This window comes from Pecten maximus, chromosome 10 (assembly GCF_902652985.1).
Source record: "Pecten maximus chromosome 10, xPecMax1.1, whole genome shotgun sequence".
Classification (NCBI taxonomy): Eukaryota; Metazoa; Mollusca; class Bivalvia; order Pectinida; family Pectinidae; genus Pecten; species Pecten maximus.
This window is the reverse complement of record NC_047024.1, coordinates 13023859-13043331: the sequence shown is the minus strand read 5'-3', so window position 1 is coordinate 13043331 and position 19473 is coordinate 13023859. Positions and strand designations below refer to the sequence as shown.

General features: G+C 32.8%; 2 protein-coding genes, 2 long non-coding RNA genes and 1 other non-coding gene across 13 annotated transcripts in view; 1 reads left to right on the top strand and 4 right to left on the bottom strand.

The window, feature by feature from the left end:
* LOC117336351 (liprin-alpha-1-like) overlaps positions 1-9750 on the bottom strand; it is a 50394-nt gene extending 40644 nt beyond the window's left edge. For 8 of the 9 annotated variants that reach the window (XM_033896847.1, XM_033896849.1, XM_033896852.1 and 5 more), the window contains exons 1-2: positions 9215-9454; positions 2411-2515 (exon numbers count right to left, since the gene is read on the bottom strand). In XM_033896847.1, coding sequence (XP_033752738.1) covers positions 2411-2515; positions 9215-9454 — 345 coding nt within the window. Of the gene's footprint in view, positions 1-2410; positions 2516-9214 lie in introns of all 9 variants that reach the window. The other variant, XM_033896846.1, reaches the window with a different exon arrangement.
* Positions 9751-13586: 3836 nt separating this feature from the next.
* Positions 13587-14572, bottom strand: LOC117336476. Its single transcript, XR_004534630.1, has 2 exons — positions 14483-14572; positions 13587-14450 (listed from the first exon to the last, which is right to left on the bottom strand). It is a non-coding gene; the product is annotated as an uncharacterized LOC117336476 (long non-coding RNA).
* On the top strand, positions 14349-15028 carry LOC117336477. The gene is made up of 2 exons (XR_004534631.1): positions 14349-14442; positions 14475-15028. It is a non-coding gene; the product is annotated as an uncharacterized LOC117336477 (long non-coding RNA).
* Positions 15029-15719: 691 nt separating this feature from the next.
* LOC117336475 (lipopolysaccharide-induced tumor necrosis factor-alpha factor homolog) lies at positions 15720-19355 on the bottom strand. The gene is made up of 4 exons (XM_033897026.1): positions 19252-19355; positions 17768-17975; positions 16600-16771; positions 15720-16396 (listed from the first exon to the last, which is right to left on the bottom strand). The coding sequence occupies exons 2-4, from the start codon at positions 17961-17963 to the stop codon at positions 16285-16287; spliced, it is 480 nt and encodes a 159-aa protein (XP_033752917.1). The 5' UTR covers positions 17964-17975; positions 19252-19355; the 3' UTR covers positions 15720-16284.
* Trnas-aga lies at positions 18685-18756 on the bottom strand. The gene has a single exon. It is a non-coding gene; the product is annotated as a tRNA-Ser (tRNA).
* Positions 19356-19473: the final 118 nt, after the last annotated feature.

Below are 19473 nucleotides of genomic sequence, written 5' to 3'. Positions count from 1 at the left end.
TAGACCTATGATAGTATACTTATGGTATAATTTTCTATCCTGATAGACCTATTGTCTAGAGATTCCAAGTCAGAAGCAACAATTAATGGTATCATCCTTTTATTTCCGTCGGAGATATTTCATTTCAAACTTAGATATTATCTCAATAACTTTTTATCGATAAGTGGTCTTTTTGGTGTGACAATGGCACCTAAAGTACTCCGTTATCAAGGAAGTTTATTTCATTTTTCCTGGTTGTAGTTAAAACTTTAAATGTAACAAGCCCACATGTACATTGTGCTGTGTGAGCTGCACGTGTTCCCCATCTCCAACACCTGATGTAGATATGGTGTTAAAGCAGACAGAGTTTTAGTTGTTCCATCACGTCTGTCCCCTGTAACACCCACACATCTGTTTTGTAAACACTATATTTGATAAGTGTTTCCTATCTATTTTGATAAGAGTCCAAACATATGGCCTGAAAGACAGACATATGTTGTAGATGATAGAAGCATGTTGAAAATCCAAATGAAAACAGAATTTTTCCAAACATCTATATATATGTGATACATAGTATAATTTTAACTCAGTTATCAAGTAAATTTATCCTTAACTTTGAATCTGCTGTAAAATGATCAGTTCTGCAATTCTAAAAAATAACTTCCATATCTTACATATTTTATACATAGATTTATTAAAACATTTATTGGTGATCTGTATCATTTGGGCCAATTTCTATCTATTTCAGATTCTCAAAATGCAGAAAAATGTATTCCATATGTTTTGGATTTTTGAGAAATCTTATCTCCTTCACTATTTATAAGCTTTCCATGAATATGATTCCACCCAGTTCATAGCTTTTGACCCGGATCCTAGCCATGTAGATCTGTATACCTATCTCCGGATATTATAAATGTAATTTCAACTATGATTGGAGCTATTAGAGACCATTACTGGAGCCTTCCTACTCAATACCCTTCTCCACATCATTATATGCTAGTACAGGATACAGACAGTAAATGTTCCCCTATCAATCATCACAAATGGTAGCTCTCTGTCAGCTTAACACAGCTACACATGAACAACTTTCTAAGTACACTTCAGTAATTAAATAACTTATTCATTACTGTAATTTCAATATACTAAACATGAAATACACTTTTAATAATCTGAATTTCTCTCATCTTAAATTTTGCACAATAAAATCATTCTTTTCCAAGTTTTTTTTAGCCAAGCTAACAAGACTTTTTCTTTATATATGTAATGTTTAGATTAATTTCCCACCAAAAACACAAAAACATTACAGTTTGTGTATCGTGTAATTTTATATAAACCTAAAAGCAACAGTAAAATCTATTTTTTTCCAGTTGTATCCATCTTTTGAAATTATATTAATACCGATATTAGTGAAATTATGTACAACATAACTTGATACATTGATTCAGTGATTTACCAATTCTGACAATCATATACATGCTTTGGAACATGCACAATATAATTGTGACAAATTCATGATAAGGAGCGAATACAATGCCAAAATTTTGTATATACATTTATAATACAAATTGCCAATTGCAGGAAGTATATTTATGAGAAAAACATCTGGCAACTGATGTGTCTAGTGGAATGACACTGGGCTGACCAAGCTTGACTTGGCAATTTGTACATCTGTATATATCTAAAGACTGATAACAGGTGGATGGCCAATCAGCTGTTGGCATCTACATTCAAACTCCATGTAATACTTGGAGTTAGCAGGAAGCTGAAGCTATTCACCCTGCTGTTTCATCAATTACAACACATCCCACAAACCAGGTCTACTGGTCATTCACATTAACTGGGCCATGAAATCATTATCTACAGGTTTACACAAGATTTTTTTTTATTCATTTCTGCTTCTGGTTTTTGCTTATCACACAAATTTATGATTATAACTGACCTGAAAACTCTGTAATATCCAGTATTTTTGCTGATAACTTATAGTCATTTACACTGTGACTTTAGGATACCCTGGCCTGTTGCAAAGTGATTGGTACAGGTACATATCCTGTATTTTATTACAATTTAACTCACATAAGTACATTAATTATGACAGGCTGATTCTAACTTTGATATAGGTATTTGTCCTAGCTGTACTGTATTACAATGAATCAAATGATCTTGATTGGCTCATTTTGAGATTCTCTCTTGTTTTATTGATCTTGATTGGCTGATTGTGAAATTGGTATCGTCCCTCTGTTACAATGAGCTTGATAAGCTAATTGTGGAATTGGTATCTGCCCTATTTTATTATTCCTGATTGGTTGTGAGATCATAATTTGAACCAGCACTTTTATAACATTGTCATTGATTGGCTGATTCTATCACATTCAGATCTATTCTAAAATAAATATTCTACTGATTTTGAAAGATTTATCTTTTTAGTACCTACCCTGGTATTATTGCGTTCTGCCTTCAATTCAGAAACCTCTTCTTCCCTCTCAAGTAACTGGTCTCTCATAGCATTCACTTCCTTCGCCAGTGATGCATACTCTTGCTGTAGATGAAAGAAAAAAAACCACAGTATAATTATAAAATATAATAATGTAAACTCATTGAACAGTACATACGTATAATATGGAAAGTATTGGGTCTCCATAATGTAAAAGATAATGTGCAATATATGTGAGATGCCTACAGTAACAGTAAAGAATAGTAAAACTTTCACTGCAGAATTGTGTTACATGTATATTTTGTAATATTAGTTAGTTAATACAAATATTAGTAAAACATCTTCGAAGTTTATCTACCTTACCTTGCATTGTATGTATTTCTGAAAATGTTGCTGTAGTTCAAATTCTCTCATATTGTTTCATCATACAAAATCATGATCAGGCACTTATAGAATAAGACAACTAATCTCTCTTCGTTTTACGATTCCTGACTGTTCTCTTGTGTATAAAATGTGTTAATATGTTGTCAGTACTATTATATACCCAGTATAGTATAAATGTTGTCCTTACTACTACCTCCCCTACATGCTGGTACATGTATACATCCAAGTTAATTCTAAGTTCTGTGTGTATTACAACAATGCAACATTCATCAAATAATAAAATGATACAATACAATAAAGATCAATATTTGTCTTTTGAAAATCACTAAAGTCTTTGAAAGTCAACAAAGTACACGTCTGTGTATGTCTTCTGTTTGTTACCCAACCCTGTATGTGCATGCACCAATTAACTTGCTGCTGCTGGACTTCCTTTATATTACCTCATGAAAAATAAATGTAGACTAAATTATTGTAGGTTTAATTATGACTTCATCGATCACTTAACTGACAATTAATAAATCACCAGGAAGCTGGCCATTGTTTATTTCCAAACCTCAAATAGGCTCATTTCTTTTGACAGAAAAGTGTGAGAAAACTATGAAAATCTGTCATCACCTTAAGCTTTTCACTATAGAAAGACGTCTTTTTCCCAGTCAGGTTGTAAAGTTCTGAAATGTGCCTTTAATTCACAATAGACAGCTGTTTCGCACCATCAAATACAATGCACTTATATTCTGTATACTGTATAAAATCCATAGCCTTATCACAAAATGATAATTTTATTATAGAACCATTAGTTTTGGAAGCAGTGTTTATATATACAACTGTATCATAAATAACTGTCATGAACTTCATTTCATTAACTGCCTTAGTATAGATAGCTATGATGTGATAATTTCAGTATTTTGCAACTAAGCCTTGTTTATGTTGCTGTGGCAGAATTAAATACAGAAGATTGCATTAATATTGTCATTCCTGATTCCCAGTATAATGATGCTTCATTTTAGATAGTGATATATAAATGTACATCTGGAGTTAGATTACAAATTAGGATAAAATCTGTAGTTGTAAAAGTTATATAGAGAATTTTGGCTAATAAAGTAATGATTTAATCAAAGTAATAAAACAGATAAGACTGAAATGAATAATTAGCCACTTGTTCAGGTGAACCTTCAGAGAGTGGCAATTAGATCAGTGAGGAAATTAAATTTCATAGGTAAAAATTGGTCAGGTGTGCATGTGGGCAGAGTCTTTAATTGACTTGGCTAGTACTGGAAATGAAAGGCATTTGTAAAGTTTGTGAATGTGGCAGATTAGTGTAAATTTCAGGGTTCATCCGGATTATGTCAAACCAAATTAAAAGCCTTTTCAAGACTTTTTCAATGTCTTAATTAAATATCCAAGGCCCATTTTACCCGTCATCTAAGTCAGCTTGAGAGGGAACAAGAGAACCAAAAAGCAACTTATAACTATCCACTTGATCAAAATACAACTTGACATGGTTATTATTCTTATCAAACATTTATTAAAACACTAGTAACGTCTGTCCAAACTTGAATCCAAATAATCAGTGGCCAGGGTTTCATTAATCCTAATGAAACCTTGTTGTTATTTTCAAGGTTGACCAATTTTCAAGGGTTGTCAAAGCCCAGATTGAAATTCAAGGCTTTTCAAGGCCCAAGATGAAATTCAAGGCTTTCTCAAGGCCCGTACTTACCCTGGTAAAGGAGATCTAGATCTGTAAGTGTGTGAAATTTGTGTGAGGGAGATGTTTGTGTGTCAGTCTCTGGGATTATATTAGTTTGAGATGATTATTTGTGTGTGGGAGATACATCTAGGTGGTGGGATTATTTGTATGTGGGAGATGTGTGTGTAGGTGGTGGGATTATTTGTGAGTGGGAGATGTGTGTAGGTGGCTTATTTGAGTGGGATATATGTGTAGGTGGTGGGATTATTTGTGAGTGGGAGATGTGTGTAGGTGGTGGGATTATTTGTGTGAGGGAGATCTCACTGTTTGAGTGTAATGGGGTGTATTTGCATGTGGGAGATTAGTTTGTGTGTGTGTAGATCTAGAGGGGCAGAGTTGTTCATGTGTAAGAGATATGTGTGTGTATTTGTATGTGGGAGATCAGTGTACATGTGTGTGTGTATAGGGGGCGGGGTTATTTGTTTGTTGGAAATTAGTTTGTGTGTGTAGATCTAGAGGGGGCAGAGTTGTTTGTGTGTAAGAGATCTGTGTGTGTAGAAGGGTGTATTTGTGTGTGGGAGATCAGTGTACATGTGTGTACATGTGGTGGTGGTGTTAGGGGGGGGTGGGGGGGGGGGGGGGGGGGGTGGAGTGGAGGTGGGATGGGGGTGGAGGGGGGATCCGAATTTGTGTGTGGGAGATAGTAGTGCAGAGTCTGATTTCTGAACAGTATAACTATCTGTAACATCATACACTGATAACACCAACACAACCATACACTTCAGGGTACATTACATAACAAAATTTCAGCCACACATATGGTGATGGATATCATGCAGCTTAATTTCTCTACCCAAAACATACAAAATGCTTTTAACAGCATTATTCCTTTTAAATTACAGTAAAATATATAATTGTGTTTATGGAATAATTTAGTCTAGATATAGAAATTAATTGAATGTTATCAAAATATTCATGTTTATGTATATAAACAACAGTACCCAGCAAGGTTTAAACTTAATTCAATTTCATATTGGATGACATGTGTTTTACATTGCAAAACATGCATATTCTGCAACCTTCATCACCTTCTTCATGTAACATTTTACACAAGATGAAAATCCTCCACAGCTTGTGTAAGGCGAAAGATTTTGGTGAAACGAAATTCCAACCCAGAGATATAGCTAGCCCTGACAATGACTATCTCTGTGATCGATGTATGAAATAGGGCTGGGGTACTGTATGAAAATAATTATAATATATATACAGTGTCACCAAAGTTAATGTATAACGACAGACCCATACATTTTCTTTTTACTTAGCATTATGGCATCCAGTTGTCCCTTGAATTCTAGCAATTTCAAAAGGCAAATCACTATTTCTTAGAAATTTGAAGGGTCACAAAAACATAAAATATGGGTACTCAAGGTTTGTCTGAGAGCTATATATAAGGTTATCAGACATCCCTTTAGTTTCCCATAATCACCAGCTAAATTACTAATATTATAATATATTATATAAGTATGATACAGTCGCACTTCCATTTTCTCTCAATGTCAATGAGGTCGTGAAATACCTTCGAGATATCCAGAGTAATCGGGGTAACCAAGTTTATTTTACATAGAATCGTACTGTTAGAACTGAATTTTGGTAAGCAATCTTTTGAGTTGTTCAGTTCGTGATAATGAAGTTTGTATATTACCAGCAATATATAGACCAGTATATGAACATATATATATATAGAACAGTAAAAAAAGAATTTGTCCAAAAATTAAGTATGTCCAATCAGACTCCAATGTGATCATAACTGTGCATCTTCATAAAAGTTTCCACAAATAAAACCATAACTACAGAATTATGAGAGTGACGATGAGGAATCAGTGTGATCAAGAAATCGAAATCCCCGGGGGCATCAATCTATATCCTTTTGTATAATTAGAACATGTGCCTTAAATATGTCAGATTCAGTGTAATGTACTGATATTACTTCAATGTGCCAGCTGTATACAGTGCCTGGGGAAGGGGAACTCTTTTTGTTTTAATAAAATTTAATTTGATGCGACCTATACAAAATTACCAGAACCTATATGTTGGTTATAGTGTAAACAAAAACAATGTAATACTATAGTATTCCAAATGTTTGGTTTTTATCATAAGATCTTATAGTGAAATATACATGTATTGATGATCATGGAAAATATTCACCAATAAGAGAAACAACAATTCCACGGAAGCAGATGCCTGTGCAGTAATTTGGGTGAATACAAAAATATAGATCTATATACATTGTATTATCACTTCCAAGAAATTAAATAATGCTAAAAGTGCTCTAAATTCAGCAATAGAGAGCAGGAAGTTTGAACTTTCTGTAAATGAGCACCTCAATGCAAGAAGTTTGAGCTTGATCGACCCAAGAGTTATTGTATGGAAACAGATTTTCTATTTATAGTTACGGATACAGTGACCTTGACTTTTGGGCTAGTGAAAAAAACAATTCCATGCAAGCACTTGTGGTAAAGAAAAACTGTATGAAAATTGAGCTTGATGGGCCCAAAGGAACATGCATTATCACAAGGAAACAAATTTTCTATTTTTAGTAACAGTGACCATGACCTTTGGATCTGAAAAGAATTCCCAAGGGAGCACTTTTGGCAAGGAAGATCTGCATGAAGTTTGAGTTTGATCGCCAAAGGGAACTTGAGTTATCCCACGGAATTCTCTGTGATGACACTGACATAGTGATACCTATTGTTTGTCGCTCAGTACACGTGGATATCAAATTTAAATGGGCAATTATAGATATATAATCAACTATAATTAGCTGTCATTGTTTGTAAAGTTTAAATACAAGCGATCATTCATGAACAGTCATATAGTCAACCTTAATACAAACATGTATACATATATAATGGTTTTACCTGAACATTTTTGATATAGGAATGTTTAAAAAACTAATCTGGTGTCATGAATGATACTTGGCTAGAAATAGAAATTATGCTTCACACACCAATTACTTTTAGAAATGTACAAGTCAAAAAGCCTATGAAAAGAAACACCAGGCACCCTTTATACCTTCATCACACAATGTACAACTACAAAGGAATGATGATCAGTGAATGAAAATTATATGGGCAAAGAAAATAGCTGACAGCCTGACACGTTTGTGGTAATGATGTGTTACGTGTGGTGACAAATTACATGTATTGCTATATCCAAGTACAAGGCAATGATTCATAAACAAATACTTTATGACTGGAGTTGCTTATATACATGGATCCAGAAAATAAGTGTGTAATTTGCAAACAATCAAAAGGCTGTGACTTTAAGAAAAGATGTATGTTTTCAAAAATTAGCAATATATATGAAAGTATACATATATCCTGCATTTAGTAAAGTACACAAGTTTTAGTGGACTCAAAATTCTAAAAGATCAACTATATTTTTTACGGAAACTCCAGTATGAATATACATGAAGTCAAATTATAATTACTTCACTTTGGAGTATGTTTAAATTTGTCATGCAAAGAAAAATATTGAAATTTAAAACTGAACAGTCATATGTTAATAAAGACACCAACATATGAATGTTTCACTTTTCAGTATGTATAATTACGTTTAAAATGCATGTATATATGACATAATCACATATCTGTGGTCAAAGATTTTAATTTTAATTTGCAGCAAAAAATGTAAATTAGCACTATAGCCTTAAAATCTAATGAATACTTACCCTTCTGTAAGTTACATAGATATTTCAAAGGCTACTTTTATAAAATACATATTCTTGCTATAGCATCTGTAATGATCTGTGTATACGTATATATGTGCAGTCATAAAACTACAGTACTGAATTTATATACTATCTGTTTAATTTGCTACTTTCAACTTTTTATCTTATGTAGAAATCAGCATATTTCAGATAAAATTGTGCAGTGTACATGTCATTTATTTGCAGTATTGCAATGATAAACAAATTGCACATTTTGAAAGGGGACAATGTTAATGTGTTCGTTAAATTCGTTCATGCTGTGATCATAATCATTGATCTGCAAGTCTGAATTCTGCTTCCAATAAACTGTATTTTTTTCATATATCTATTAAATATAACATTTCATTAAAATCATTTATTGGTAAGGTTAAACTACAACAATGTACAAGACACATTCCCATGCATGCTTTCTTGTTACAGAATGTGTGTACTGATAAAATTCTTCCTGAGTCTCCGGATCCAAACTATTTAGTATTGCAACACATTAAATCCAAAGAAACCATAACAGAAACAGGATCTTTTCCCTATATAACCTTACAGCTGTTGTTTGAAAATTGTCTTTGGATTATGTAACTTTTTTCAATATTAATTTATTTATCTTTCATGTATTTGGAAATTTGAAATGATAATCAGAATGAAATACATCTTGTCTGATGTAATTTATTCTCAGTGGTGTGGTGGTATTTATCTACACAACGTCACTGTGTATTGGAAGCTGGACTGTGCATCAGGAAACGCAGCATCCCGTGTTCAATCTGCACTGAAATATGCATCCTAATTTTTGTTTTAAACCAGGAATAGTAATAATATGTCCTAGTTGAGGATCTGATCATTGGTTTATAATTTATACAAAATGGCGGTTGATGGACCCCAATCAAAGATGATGTCAGTGTTCGTCTGCGTCTGTACCAATATATTGATACCGCACGTGGGCGTAACCGGGGACAATAAAATACGTATTTACCTGAGGGGTCGTGGACTGAAGTTGACTGAGAAGGCTTTCTTTCTCTTTTTCTGTATCTGAGAGTTTAGCTTGAGTCAATGAGAGTGAGTCCTGTGTTTCACGTAATGTTTCCATCAGCTTATCCCTCTCGTCCAACATGTTTACCATAAGCTGCTCAAAGTTAGCATCGTCCCCCGATCCCTGAGACTCTCGGTCCGTCGACCCGTCCTCAGAGATCGTGGGCATCACATCGCACATCATGGTTAAGATTTACAATGAAGCAATCTCGGGAAAGGAAAAGCACCGGAGCTAAGGACACGGAAACTGATGCATCCCTCGCTCAAGTTAGTGATATTTTAGCCGAAAGCGTAGATCATTTTCTCAGCAAGTATACACACGATCTAATCCATGGTAAGATGTATCACAAGAATATTTCTCCAATTTTTTCCTGAATGGTTTAACAAAAGATTTAGCTTTTTCCTTCATCGCAAATAAAGCCATCGGTTTTGAGTCTCACTACATCTTTTTATCGTGGTAGCCATCTTTTCTTCCGACAAAAGTGTGTCATTTCCCACAATTCCATAGTTATACTGATTAAAGGGAGCTAACTCTGAAAGTCAGTCTTGATTGACAGGTGCCCGAATACAATCAATTAGAACACAGAAAAAATGCAAAGTTCTTAAAATCGCCAAATAGTTCATTTTAGCGTCGTACTGATTTCAGTTACACGAACAAAGTATAAACTTTTTTGATACACTTAATTTCACACACTAACAATTCATCATAATTTATGAAAATTAAGCTAGAACTAACAGATGAATAGAAAGAGCATATATACATATAGTATTAGGCAATTTTATCAATGTTGTAAATATTCATAGCTATAAAAATGATTATACAAGTATTACATATTGAACAAGTCAATTTAAGTTGATATATTTCAATAGGTATGAAATAAGATGTATTCTGAATTGCTTATATCCACTTGTTTCATTAATAATTGGCTGCAGAACCATAAAATGACATGTTCTTCAATTCAATAATTTAAACATTCATATTTGAATTTATTTAAAGAACTAAATGTATCTCATATTATTATATAATTGTGTAATACGATATCATTGTGTATTGTAATATCATTTGGCATTAAATTGTTATATTATCAAGGTCGGATATAGGATTTTCAGTTAGGGGGGGGGGGGCGTGCCAAATTATGGGGGGTCCGGGGTACTCCCCCGGAAAATTTTTTAGCAGGTAACTGCAAAATCCTGCATTCTAGTGTATTTCACCATCGATTCATACAATTTTAGAGGGGTGTGCACCCCTATCCCCCTCTTAAATCCGCCAGTGATAATTGTTCATTGTTATATAATTGTGAATCTATATATAACTGTGTTATATATTGAATGTGTGTTGTTTAAAGTGATTTTGTATTATCAAATATATATTAAATATTATTATATATTGATAAGACATTGTTATGTATTAATTGTGCATTGTTATATATCAATTGTGTATTGTTATATATTGGATGTGTATTGTTATATATTGGATGTGTATTGTTATATATTGGATGTGTATTGTATAATATTGTGCATTGTCATATATTAATTACTCATTGTTTATATATATACAATGTATATTGATTGTGTATTGTTATATAAATATTCTGTATTATTATATATTGATTGTGTATTGTGATAATATATTGTGTTATTTTTTTCATTGATTGTGTATTGTTATGTATATTGTTATATATTGATTATGTATTGTTATATACAAATAGTGTACTTTTATATATTCTGCATTTTTTGTTGTTGTTGTGTTTTGTTTTGGAATTGTTATATATTGAATTGACATTGTTATATATTGATTGCGTATTGTTATGTATATTGTTATATATTGATTATGTATTGTTATATACAAATAGTGTACTTTTATATATTCTGCATTTTTTGTTGTTGTTGTGTTTTGTTTTGGAATTGTTATATATTGATTGCGTATTGTTACATATAAAGTTGTATCTTTGTATTGTTTTTTTTATTGTATTTTGTTATATATTGATTTGACATTGATATACAAATTGATTGTATATTATTTCATATTGATCGTGTAGTTATATATTGTGTTATTTTTTTCTTTGATTGTGTATTGTGATATATTGATTTTGTACTATTATATATTGTGTATACTATTGTTGTATTTCGATTGTGTATTGTTATATTATTGTTATTTTTTCATTAATTGTGTATTGTTTTATTTTGATTGTGTTTTGTTATATATATTGATTTTTGATACGTTTTGTATTGTTATATGCTGATTGTGTATTGTTATATTTTGATTGTGTATTGTTTTATATTGATATGTATTATTATTTATTTTGTATTGTTATATATTGATTGTGTTTTGTATATATACTGACAGGTTATTGTTATATGCCGATTGTGTATTGTGATATATTGATAGGTTATTGTTATATATTGTGTATTATTTTATATTGTGTATTGTTATATATTGTGTATTATTTTTTCATTGATTGTGTATTGTTATAAGGTTTTTGTTATGTAACCCAGGTAAATACTAGCCGCAATATACTGCTCGGCTAAAGAGTTCTTCTCTTTACATCAATTACATAGTTTAGCTTTAGGCATGTACTAATAAAAGCTAGAGGTCTGGGTTTCGATCCCTAGCTAGCCTAGTGATTTAGATTTGATAAATCATGCGCTCTGTTACAGTTTTAGGCCGATCGTGTATTGTTATACGTCTATTAATTGTTTGATATTGATTGTATTTTGTTTATATTGTGTCATACTATACAGAATGTATATCGTTAATTGTTATATGTTGTGTATTTTAATATTGACTATGTATTGTTTCATATTGATTTTGTATTGTTTTATACAGATTTTGTATTGTTTTATACTGATTGTGTATTATACTGTTAGTGTATCATTATATATTGATTGGGTGTCATGATAGTTAGTTACTTTGAACCGTTTGGTTCATCATGATGAATAAGGGTACACATCCCTATTACTACCTCCCTCTGCACAGGGACTTGATGGTATGCATGGAATTAAGCTACACCTGCAGTTTAGAACTGAAAGTTATACACTCAGAGTTATAACTAATTTATAAGGTCTTAGGCAGCAGCAACACAATTTCATATTCCATATTCATCTGCAAATAAGTCCCTTCTCACAATAATTAAGTGCCATTGGTCCTGTATTGCTTACTTGCTTTTCTTCTTACATTAGTCCTATTCATAAAGTGTGTTAGCTCCCCATTTTATCCAAACTCTTTTAAAATCATTCTTCCTTAATAATTCCAAAGAGCAAATATCAGATGATGTCAAATATAGAATTCGGTAATGCGATTGATTTTGATCAGCGTGAGCGGAAAAGGTATCTAAGAGATTCAGAGGGACAATCTTTGACATCAAATTGGATCATTTTCAAAAAAGGTTTAACATAGTTCACTTGACAAGTAGTATTTTAAACATAAGGATGCATGCTAAATTTTCTTATACTCTACACTTTTTGAATCTCTCAATCTCTGTTAAATTTAGAAGTTTTATGGTCAAATCCTGATAATCTTTCTTTGTTCAATATGAAAGATTGATGTGTTCAATGCTTGTTAGAGACCTAGTGGATCATATTCTTACTACCCTTGTTCCTATTTTGAGACAAAGTTTTATAAATTGTTCAGCCAAACCAAAAGTTAATGACTATTAGGTTTCAACAAACCAAAGTTTTCTAGATCTCGAATTGGTTTTCCTTGGTAGCATTAATTCAGTCTATAATTACTCATGATGATAGGGGAGATGAAGGTTGTGGAATTCTTTTTTTCTCACAAACTTCACAGTTATCCTCTGGTTGCTAGAGATGGGATAAATCAATCTTGCACGGAGTACAGAAAGACACATATGTAGTGTAACCATGTCGCTAATTGATAAAGTCATCAATTTTGATGCACATTTCATAGGACATAGGTGATGACTTGATGGAAAGGCTTTGTAGCCTTACAATTTGCTGCCTTTTTTTAAATATACAAGAAAAATAATCAAACCTTGGTCTGTACCATTGGCTGGGATATCACAACCATCATGTAAGAGTTTGTCTGGCCAGCACACGACAAGCCTCGAGCTTGCAGACTCAGTTTGAGATATCCCTATCTAAGGAAGACCTATGTAGGATTCTACATCTACCCTTCAAGCTCCTACCACCACCCAATCTACAAGTGTGTCTTGTATGAGACATATGCACAGTCTTCCCAAGATGTTGCAACACTCAAAATTTACTGTAAGTGGGTTGCTCCAGAAATAAATCCATGCAATAAGGGTATAACACTTCCTTATCGAAGTTGGGTATAAAAAACAAACAAAAAACTGGAATTAAACAGAAAACAATTTCCCTTTAATACAAAATATTTAAAACATTATACTCCAGTAAAATCACCATAGTGTCAATAAAACAAATAACAATTTGTGTAATTTGTAAGTTGATAGGGAAACAAAATAACAGATTTTTCTACAGTGTTAAGTACACATGCTATAAATCTAACAAATAAGCAGTCCTAATAAATCTAATGTAAATAGATGTTTAACAACTCATTGTTGTTGGTTATAGTATTTCTTTCGCTTGAGTTAAATATTTTTCAAAAGTCACGAAAAACACAACCTTTAGTGAGTGTTTTTTGTAACTTTGGAAAAATATCTAACAGGAGTAAAATATCTACCATATACAACAACCACAAGTTTGTGTGACCTGTTTAGCACAATAGAAAAGCTATTCTGAGGATGAATTGACATGTTTTGTGTCAGCATGTTTTCTTTTCACAAGATCATATGAAGTACATGTATATGGATATGACCTGAAGTGAATTGCCACCAATTAATATGCAAAACTGACAATTTTGGAAATGTATGGAATTGTTACAATTGATTACATTTCAAAACAATTAATACGCAAGTTTATTCTTTTCACAGCAATAAATCGATAGAAATCTTTATATACATATATACTTTAAAATATGACAAAAACAAGTTAACAACTGAGAACTACTTTTCTTGTGTGCTATCATTTCCAGGAACTCATGAAGCGGCCTTCAAGTGTAAGCCAATCGAAACATATTGAACCAAGCGATAAAAAAATAGTCTCAGTCAAAACGCATTTAGAGTTTATTCCATGTGAGCATGGTATAAACTAAATGTTATGCAACAGTTGCAATGCGATTTAATGTAAAGAAAGGTATATACCTTATGGATTTAATGTAAAGAAAGGTATATACCTTATGGATTTAATGTAAAGAAAGGCGTATACATTCTGTACCTTATAGATTTAATGTAAAGAAGGGTATATACCTTGTAGATTTAAATATGTTTTATACAAATCTATGATGTAACAAAAGTGATTTTTGTAATAAAGAAATTAAATCCAATTAAAACAAATCTATTAAATTGAATAAATGTAAATAATTGGAAATCACAACACAAACAATCAAGGACTATTTCAATTAAATATCTAACCAACAAAGACTACAGTTTTGTCAAGTATGGACCACCCAGTGATTTTAAATAAAACACAACTATACAATAACTGCATTTTCTCCAGCACCACACCATGTACATGTTATAATTTCTATATTCCTCCCATAGAATATATATTTTACTGGTTATTTTATAATTTCTTTATTCCTCCCATAGAATATATATTTTACTGGTTATTTTATAATTTCTTTATTCCTCCCATAGAATATATATTTTACTCGAATAACCTTAAGTATATAAACTATTCTTGCATATTTATATCTGATACATAATTATCTATATAAAAACAACCAATGAAATTAACTCATCCTTTTCCAAGAAATACCATAACAAGTTTCTACAACAGACAACACAACAAAATGGTGCTGTACTTTTCTGCAATAATTCCAAACACTAATAATGTGCCATGTAAGATAATTGATACACTTCATTAATATAGCGCGTGTCAAACGGCTGGACAGTCCGTCATGTCATGGCATATGGCTTCAAATGGTAAAAAATCATGGTAAGACAATACATTGTATTATGTTTCCTTTTTGATCAGGTACTGTTTAAAACAGTTTTTAGTGCACACTTTAGTTAAAAGCCACTTCAACAGAACAACCCTTCATATGATGGAAATCAGTGTAAACATGTCTTCCATAAAAAGACAGCATAACTTTTAAGAAAAGTTTTGGAAATAATTGGAAATAATCAGATGAACCATTTTACTTGAAGTCACGAAGAAAACTTAAACTGACTTCAAATTAAAAACAAAACCAATTCTATTACTTCATTTTGATGCAAATACCCTTTTTTTGCTGCTGCTTCAAAAATATAGTAGTTTCTTGGCAAAATGAAAGCCATCACAATTTAACCAGCTATTGTTTTATTCAGCTTTCCTTTGAAGCTTCAATAGTACAAATTTATGCAGATAATGATTAATGTTATTGATAAACCTAGTATGAACTAATTATTATAAGTAACACATCAGCAATGATTAAAGAAACACCTTTTTATATAATTCATCTGAATTAGGTTCTGGATAAGGTGTAATAAGGTGTATATTTTGATAAATATATACATAAGAATAAGAATTGGAATCATCACATGCAACTACCACCTGATTAGTAATTAGTATTTACATAATCACCATTGCACTTCCTACAATTTTTACTGCACCAATGTCAATATTGTAATTTATGTTTAAATGAAATCTTTCCTGTTTATAATCAGGTTCTTCTTCCTTTACATGTCAACTGGCTCCTGTTCATCAATATTCCTTAACTCAAGGAATTTGTTCAATTTAAAAATTATGTGTAAGAAACATTACTGAATTTAAGAAAGTTCAAAAATTGAAATCAAATAATGCTTTCCTGTGAAAAAATTTAAACTGAAAGAATTTCCTCAAGTAAACAAGGAATGTTGAATAGACCGGGTCCAGATTTTATAAACTCACTTAACAACAATTAACATGTGTCGCCATTTTTGAATCTGGCCTATTCACAGCTGAAATACTTTGATAACAAAGACACTGATGGTCCATCTTTCAGAATGTGCATGTCTAAGACAGCTTTCGGTAAACGCCAACCAACTTGTTACAGTTGGGACACTTATGTTGAACGTCAGATAGGTCATTGATGCAGAATGGAATCAAACAGCATCCAAGCCAACACCTATAACATACAAGGACACATATTAATATTTTGTAGCATACTTAACAACAACATCTTTCAGATTGATATCGTTTGAATAGTATTAATTAAAACACCTTCAAAATAATTTTGGACCAATTAATATCAAAAGCATTTCTATTATCAAATCATATACAAATGTACATTTATACTCTATTATGAATAAGTTATTCTTATGTATTTACCCAAATACACAGAGAATGCCAGCTGACAACCAGGTGAGAGCACCTGCTTCATAGTCCAAGGTCGTGCTGATATTCGCATGGCAATGTGGACATTGCATTGGTCGAGGATTAGCTCCAAATCCCATTTGAGGCTGTACCACTAAGGTCGGTTGTGTCATATAAACAGGCTGTCCTGAAAAGCAGTGAAAAATCAATAAAAGTAAATTGATAAGTGACAGTGGTAAAAACCTTATTTATAAACAAGAACTCTCCGAAACCTTATTTATAAACAAAAACTAGACTGATTTGCTAAGATGGCCAAACTTATCAGATATCCTTTCTTATAGAATTAAATGAGCTAAGAGATAATACCATTATTGTAGTACAATTTTTTCCAAACATCATCAAGAAGTGATCAGCAAATCAGATTGCTGCACCTTCATTTAACCGATATATTTATCAATTTCAGAGAACGGTAATCAAACTACAGATGAGAAATGAATAAAAGAAATAATAAAACCAGATAATGCCGGTCATTATCTAGAAACTTTCAGTTAATCCTATCGGAATCAGAACACACTTAGTTTAATTAATGTGAGTTTGATCAGATCATAGAAAAAAGAAAATATTTATCATTTTGTATGCCATAATTCAAAAGCAGCAGCAGCAGAAACAAGACAATTTGCAATTTGATGACTGTCCCTAACCAGATGTAGGTCAAACTTTGACATACATTTGGTAAATGACACACATGCACACCACGTCACCTTATTCCAAGCCCAATTCTTTAGTTCACCAAACCTCCTCAAATTGTAGAAACATTGAATGATATGAATGGTCACAACATAATACATGTTTTATTTATTTTTTGTACAAATCATAAATAAGTTATGTGATAGAACAGGGATAAATTTGGCTAAAATTGGTCTAATTAAGGTCAGTTGAACCTTGACATTTAGGTCTTTAATTCAAAGATCAAATCACAAATCTGAAGCTCAAAACATACTGATATGTCTAATAGACATGTCTGTGTAAACACAACTATTTCTTGAGAGTCAAAAACGTTTTTAAATGTGAAATAAAAACCGTGTAAGGTTGAATAGGCAGATAAGACACAGGTAACTATACATATATGATAGTCCAATGCTATGGCAGCCTGGTATCATCTGACAAGCTTTAATACAATTACCTTGTGTTGTGTATCCCTGAGGCTGAGGGTATACTCCCTGGGGTGGATACCCCATTTGTGGAGCCTGTTGGTAGCCACTCTGAGGTCCTGCTTCATACTTAGGTGGAGGTTCATTGGGGTAAGCAGGGGCAGGTTCCCCGGGTTGCGGAATAGTCTGATATGAAGTTGGAGGCCCATTTTCAGTCTTTTCTGTCATTTTTCAGATCAACTATAATTGGAAATAACATTTCAATTATAAGTTTATAAATTACTAAAACAGCTACATTATGATGTCATATGGTCATTGAGCACCATCTTCATAATATGGTTTCTCATCTGGTTATAATATTCTAGACCTAACATACATATGTATATAAAATATTTTTTGGAGTATATATGACTACAGTTCTGAAACAGGATAAATTTGTGTGATTAAAAAAAAATGCTAATACCATGTTATACAAACACATCCATTACTTTACGACAGAAACACCACTGCTGTCTGCATTATAGAAAAGATTTTAACCCTTACTATTTTATTATAAATGTCGATGCTTACTCCTACTATTTCAGAGGCTGTTTGTTCCCATAAATATTAACCAGACTCTTATTGAAATGAATGAAAAAGTTTGTTCGTTTGTTCAGGTGGTTTTTCTCTTCTACATAATCATGACATGTGTAACAGGAGAGGAGCAGCCAGACTGGGGTTCGAACCCGGGACCCTCCGAACTCTAGACGGAGACTCTACCACTGATCATGAGCTACCTGGTTGCAGATGATCGATCCAGTCAAGTTCCGCTACATTCCTCCCTCCTTTTTTCAAGTCTTCGTCCCCGAAGACCACAAGTTCGGATATCACCTTGCTAAGCATACTCCCAATGCTTTAAACAAGGGTAGGCAAGCTCACCAATTATGTAACAGGAGAGGAGAAAATGTAGCAGCCAGACCGGGGTTCGAACCCGGGACCCTCCGAACTCTAGACGGACACTCTACCACTGAGCTACCTGGTCGCCGATGATCGACCCAGTCCAGTTCCGCTACATTCCTCCCTTCTTTGTTTCAAGTCTTCGTCCCCGAAGAACACAAGTTCGGATATCACCTTGCTAAGCATACTCCCAATGCTTTAAACAAGGGTAGGCAAGATCACCAATTATGTATCAGGAGAGGAGAAAATGTAGCAGCCAGACCGGGGTTTGAACACGGGACCCTCCGAACTCTAGACGGACACTCTACCACTGAGCTGCCTGGTCGCCGATGATCGACCCAGTCCAGTTCCCCTACACATGTACTAGCCCGAGTTTTCTCTGGTACACCAAACATGGTGCCGGGGCCAGAGGAAACTCGGGCGAGACATGACTGGATCACAAATTAAACGAACCGTCACAAACAGGTGATTTGAGCTAAATCGGGATTTATATGCATATCAAGCCTTAAAGCATGTTCCTTACACTTAAAGTTAATGTTTAAACTTCAAATGGTTAATCAGTAAGATGCAGTATACGTACGTGTTTTTACAACTCTCCCTTCAATTTAGACCCAAATCCCTCAACTTTCTATTTTGCTTGTCAAATGTCACATGCCTATGACGTAATGCTATAAATAACTTTAGCGTAGGAATTTAAGTGAAATAGTGCATCGTATTATCGTGGTAACTTAGCACAATAAACTGTTCTTTGATAAAATGGTTGAATTCATAAACAACCTTCATTTTTAAGCAATATGTGTGT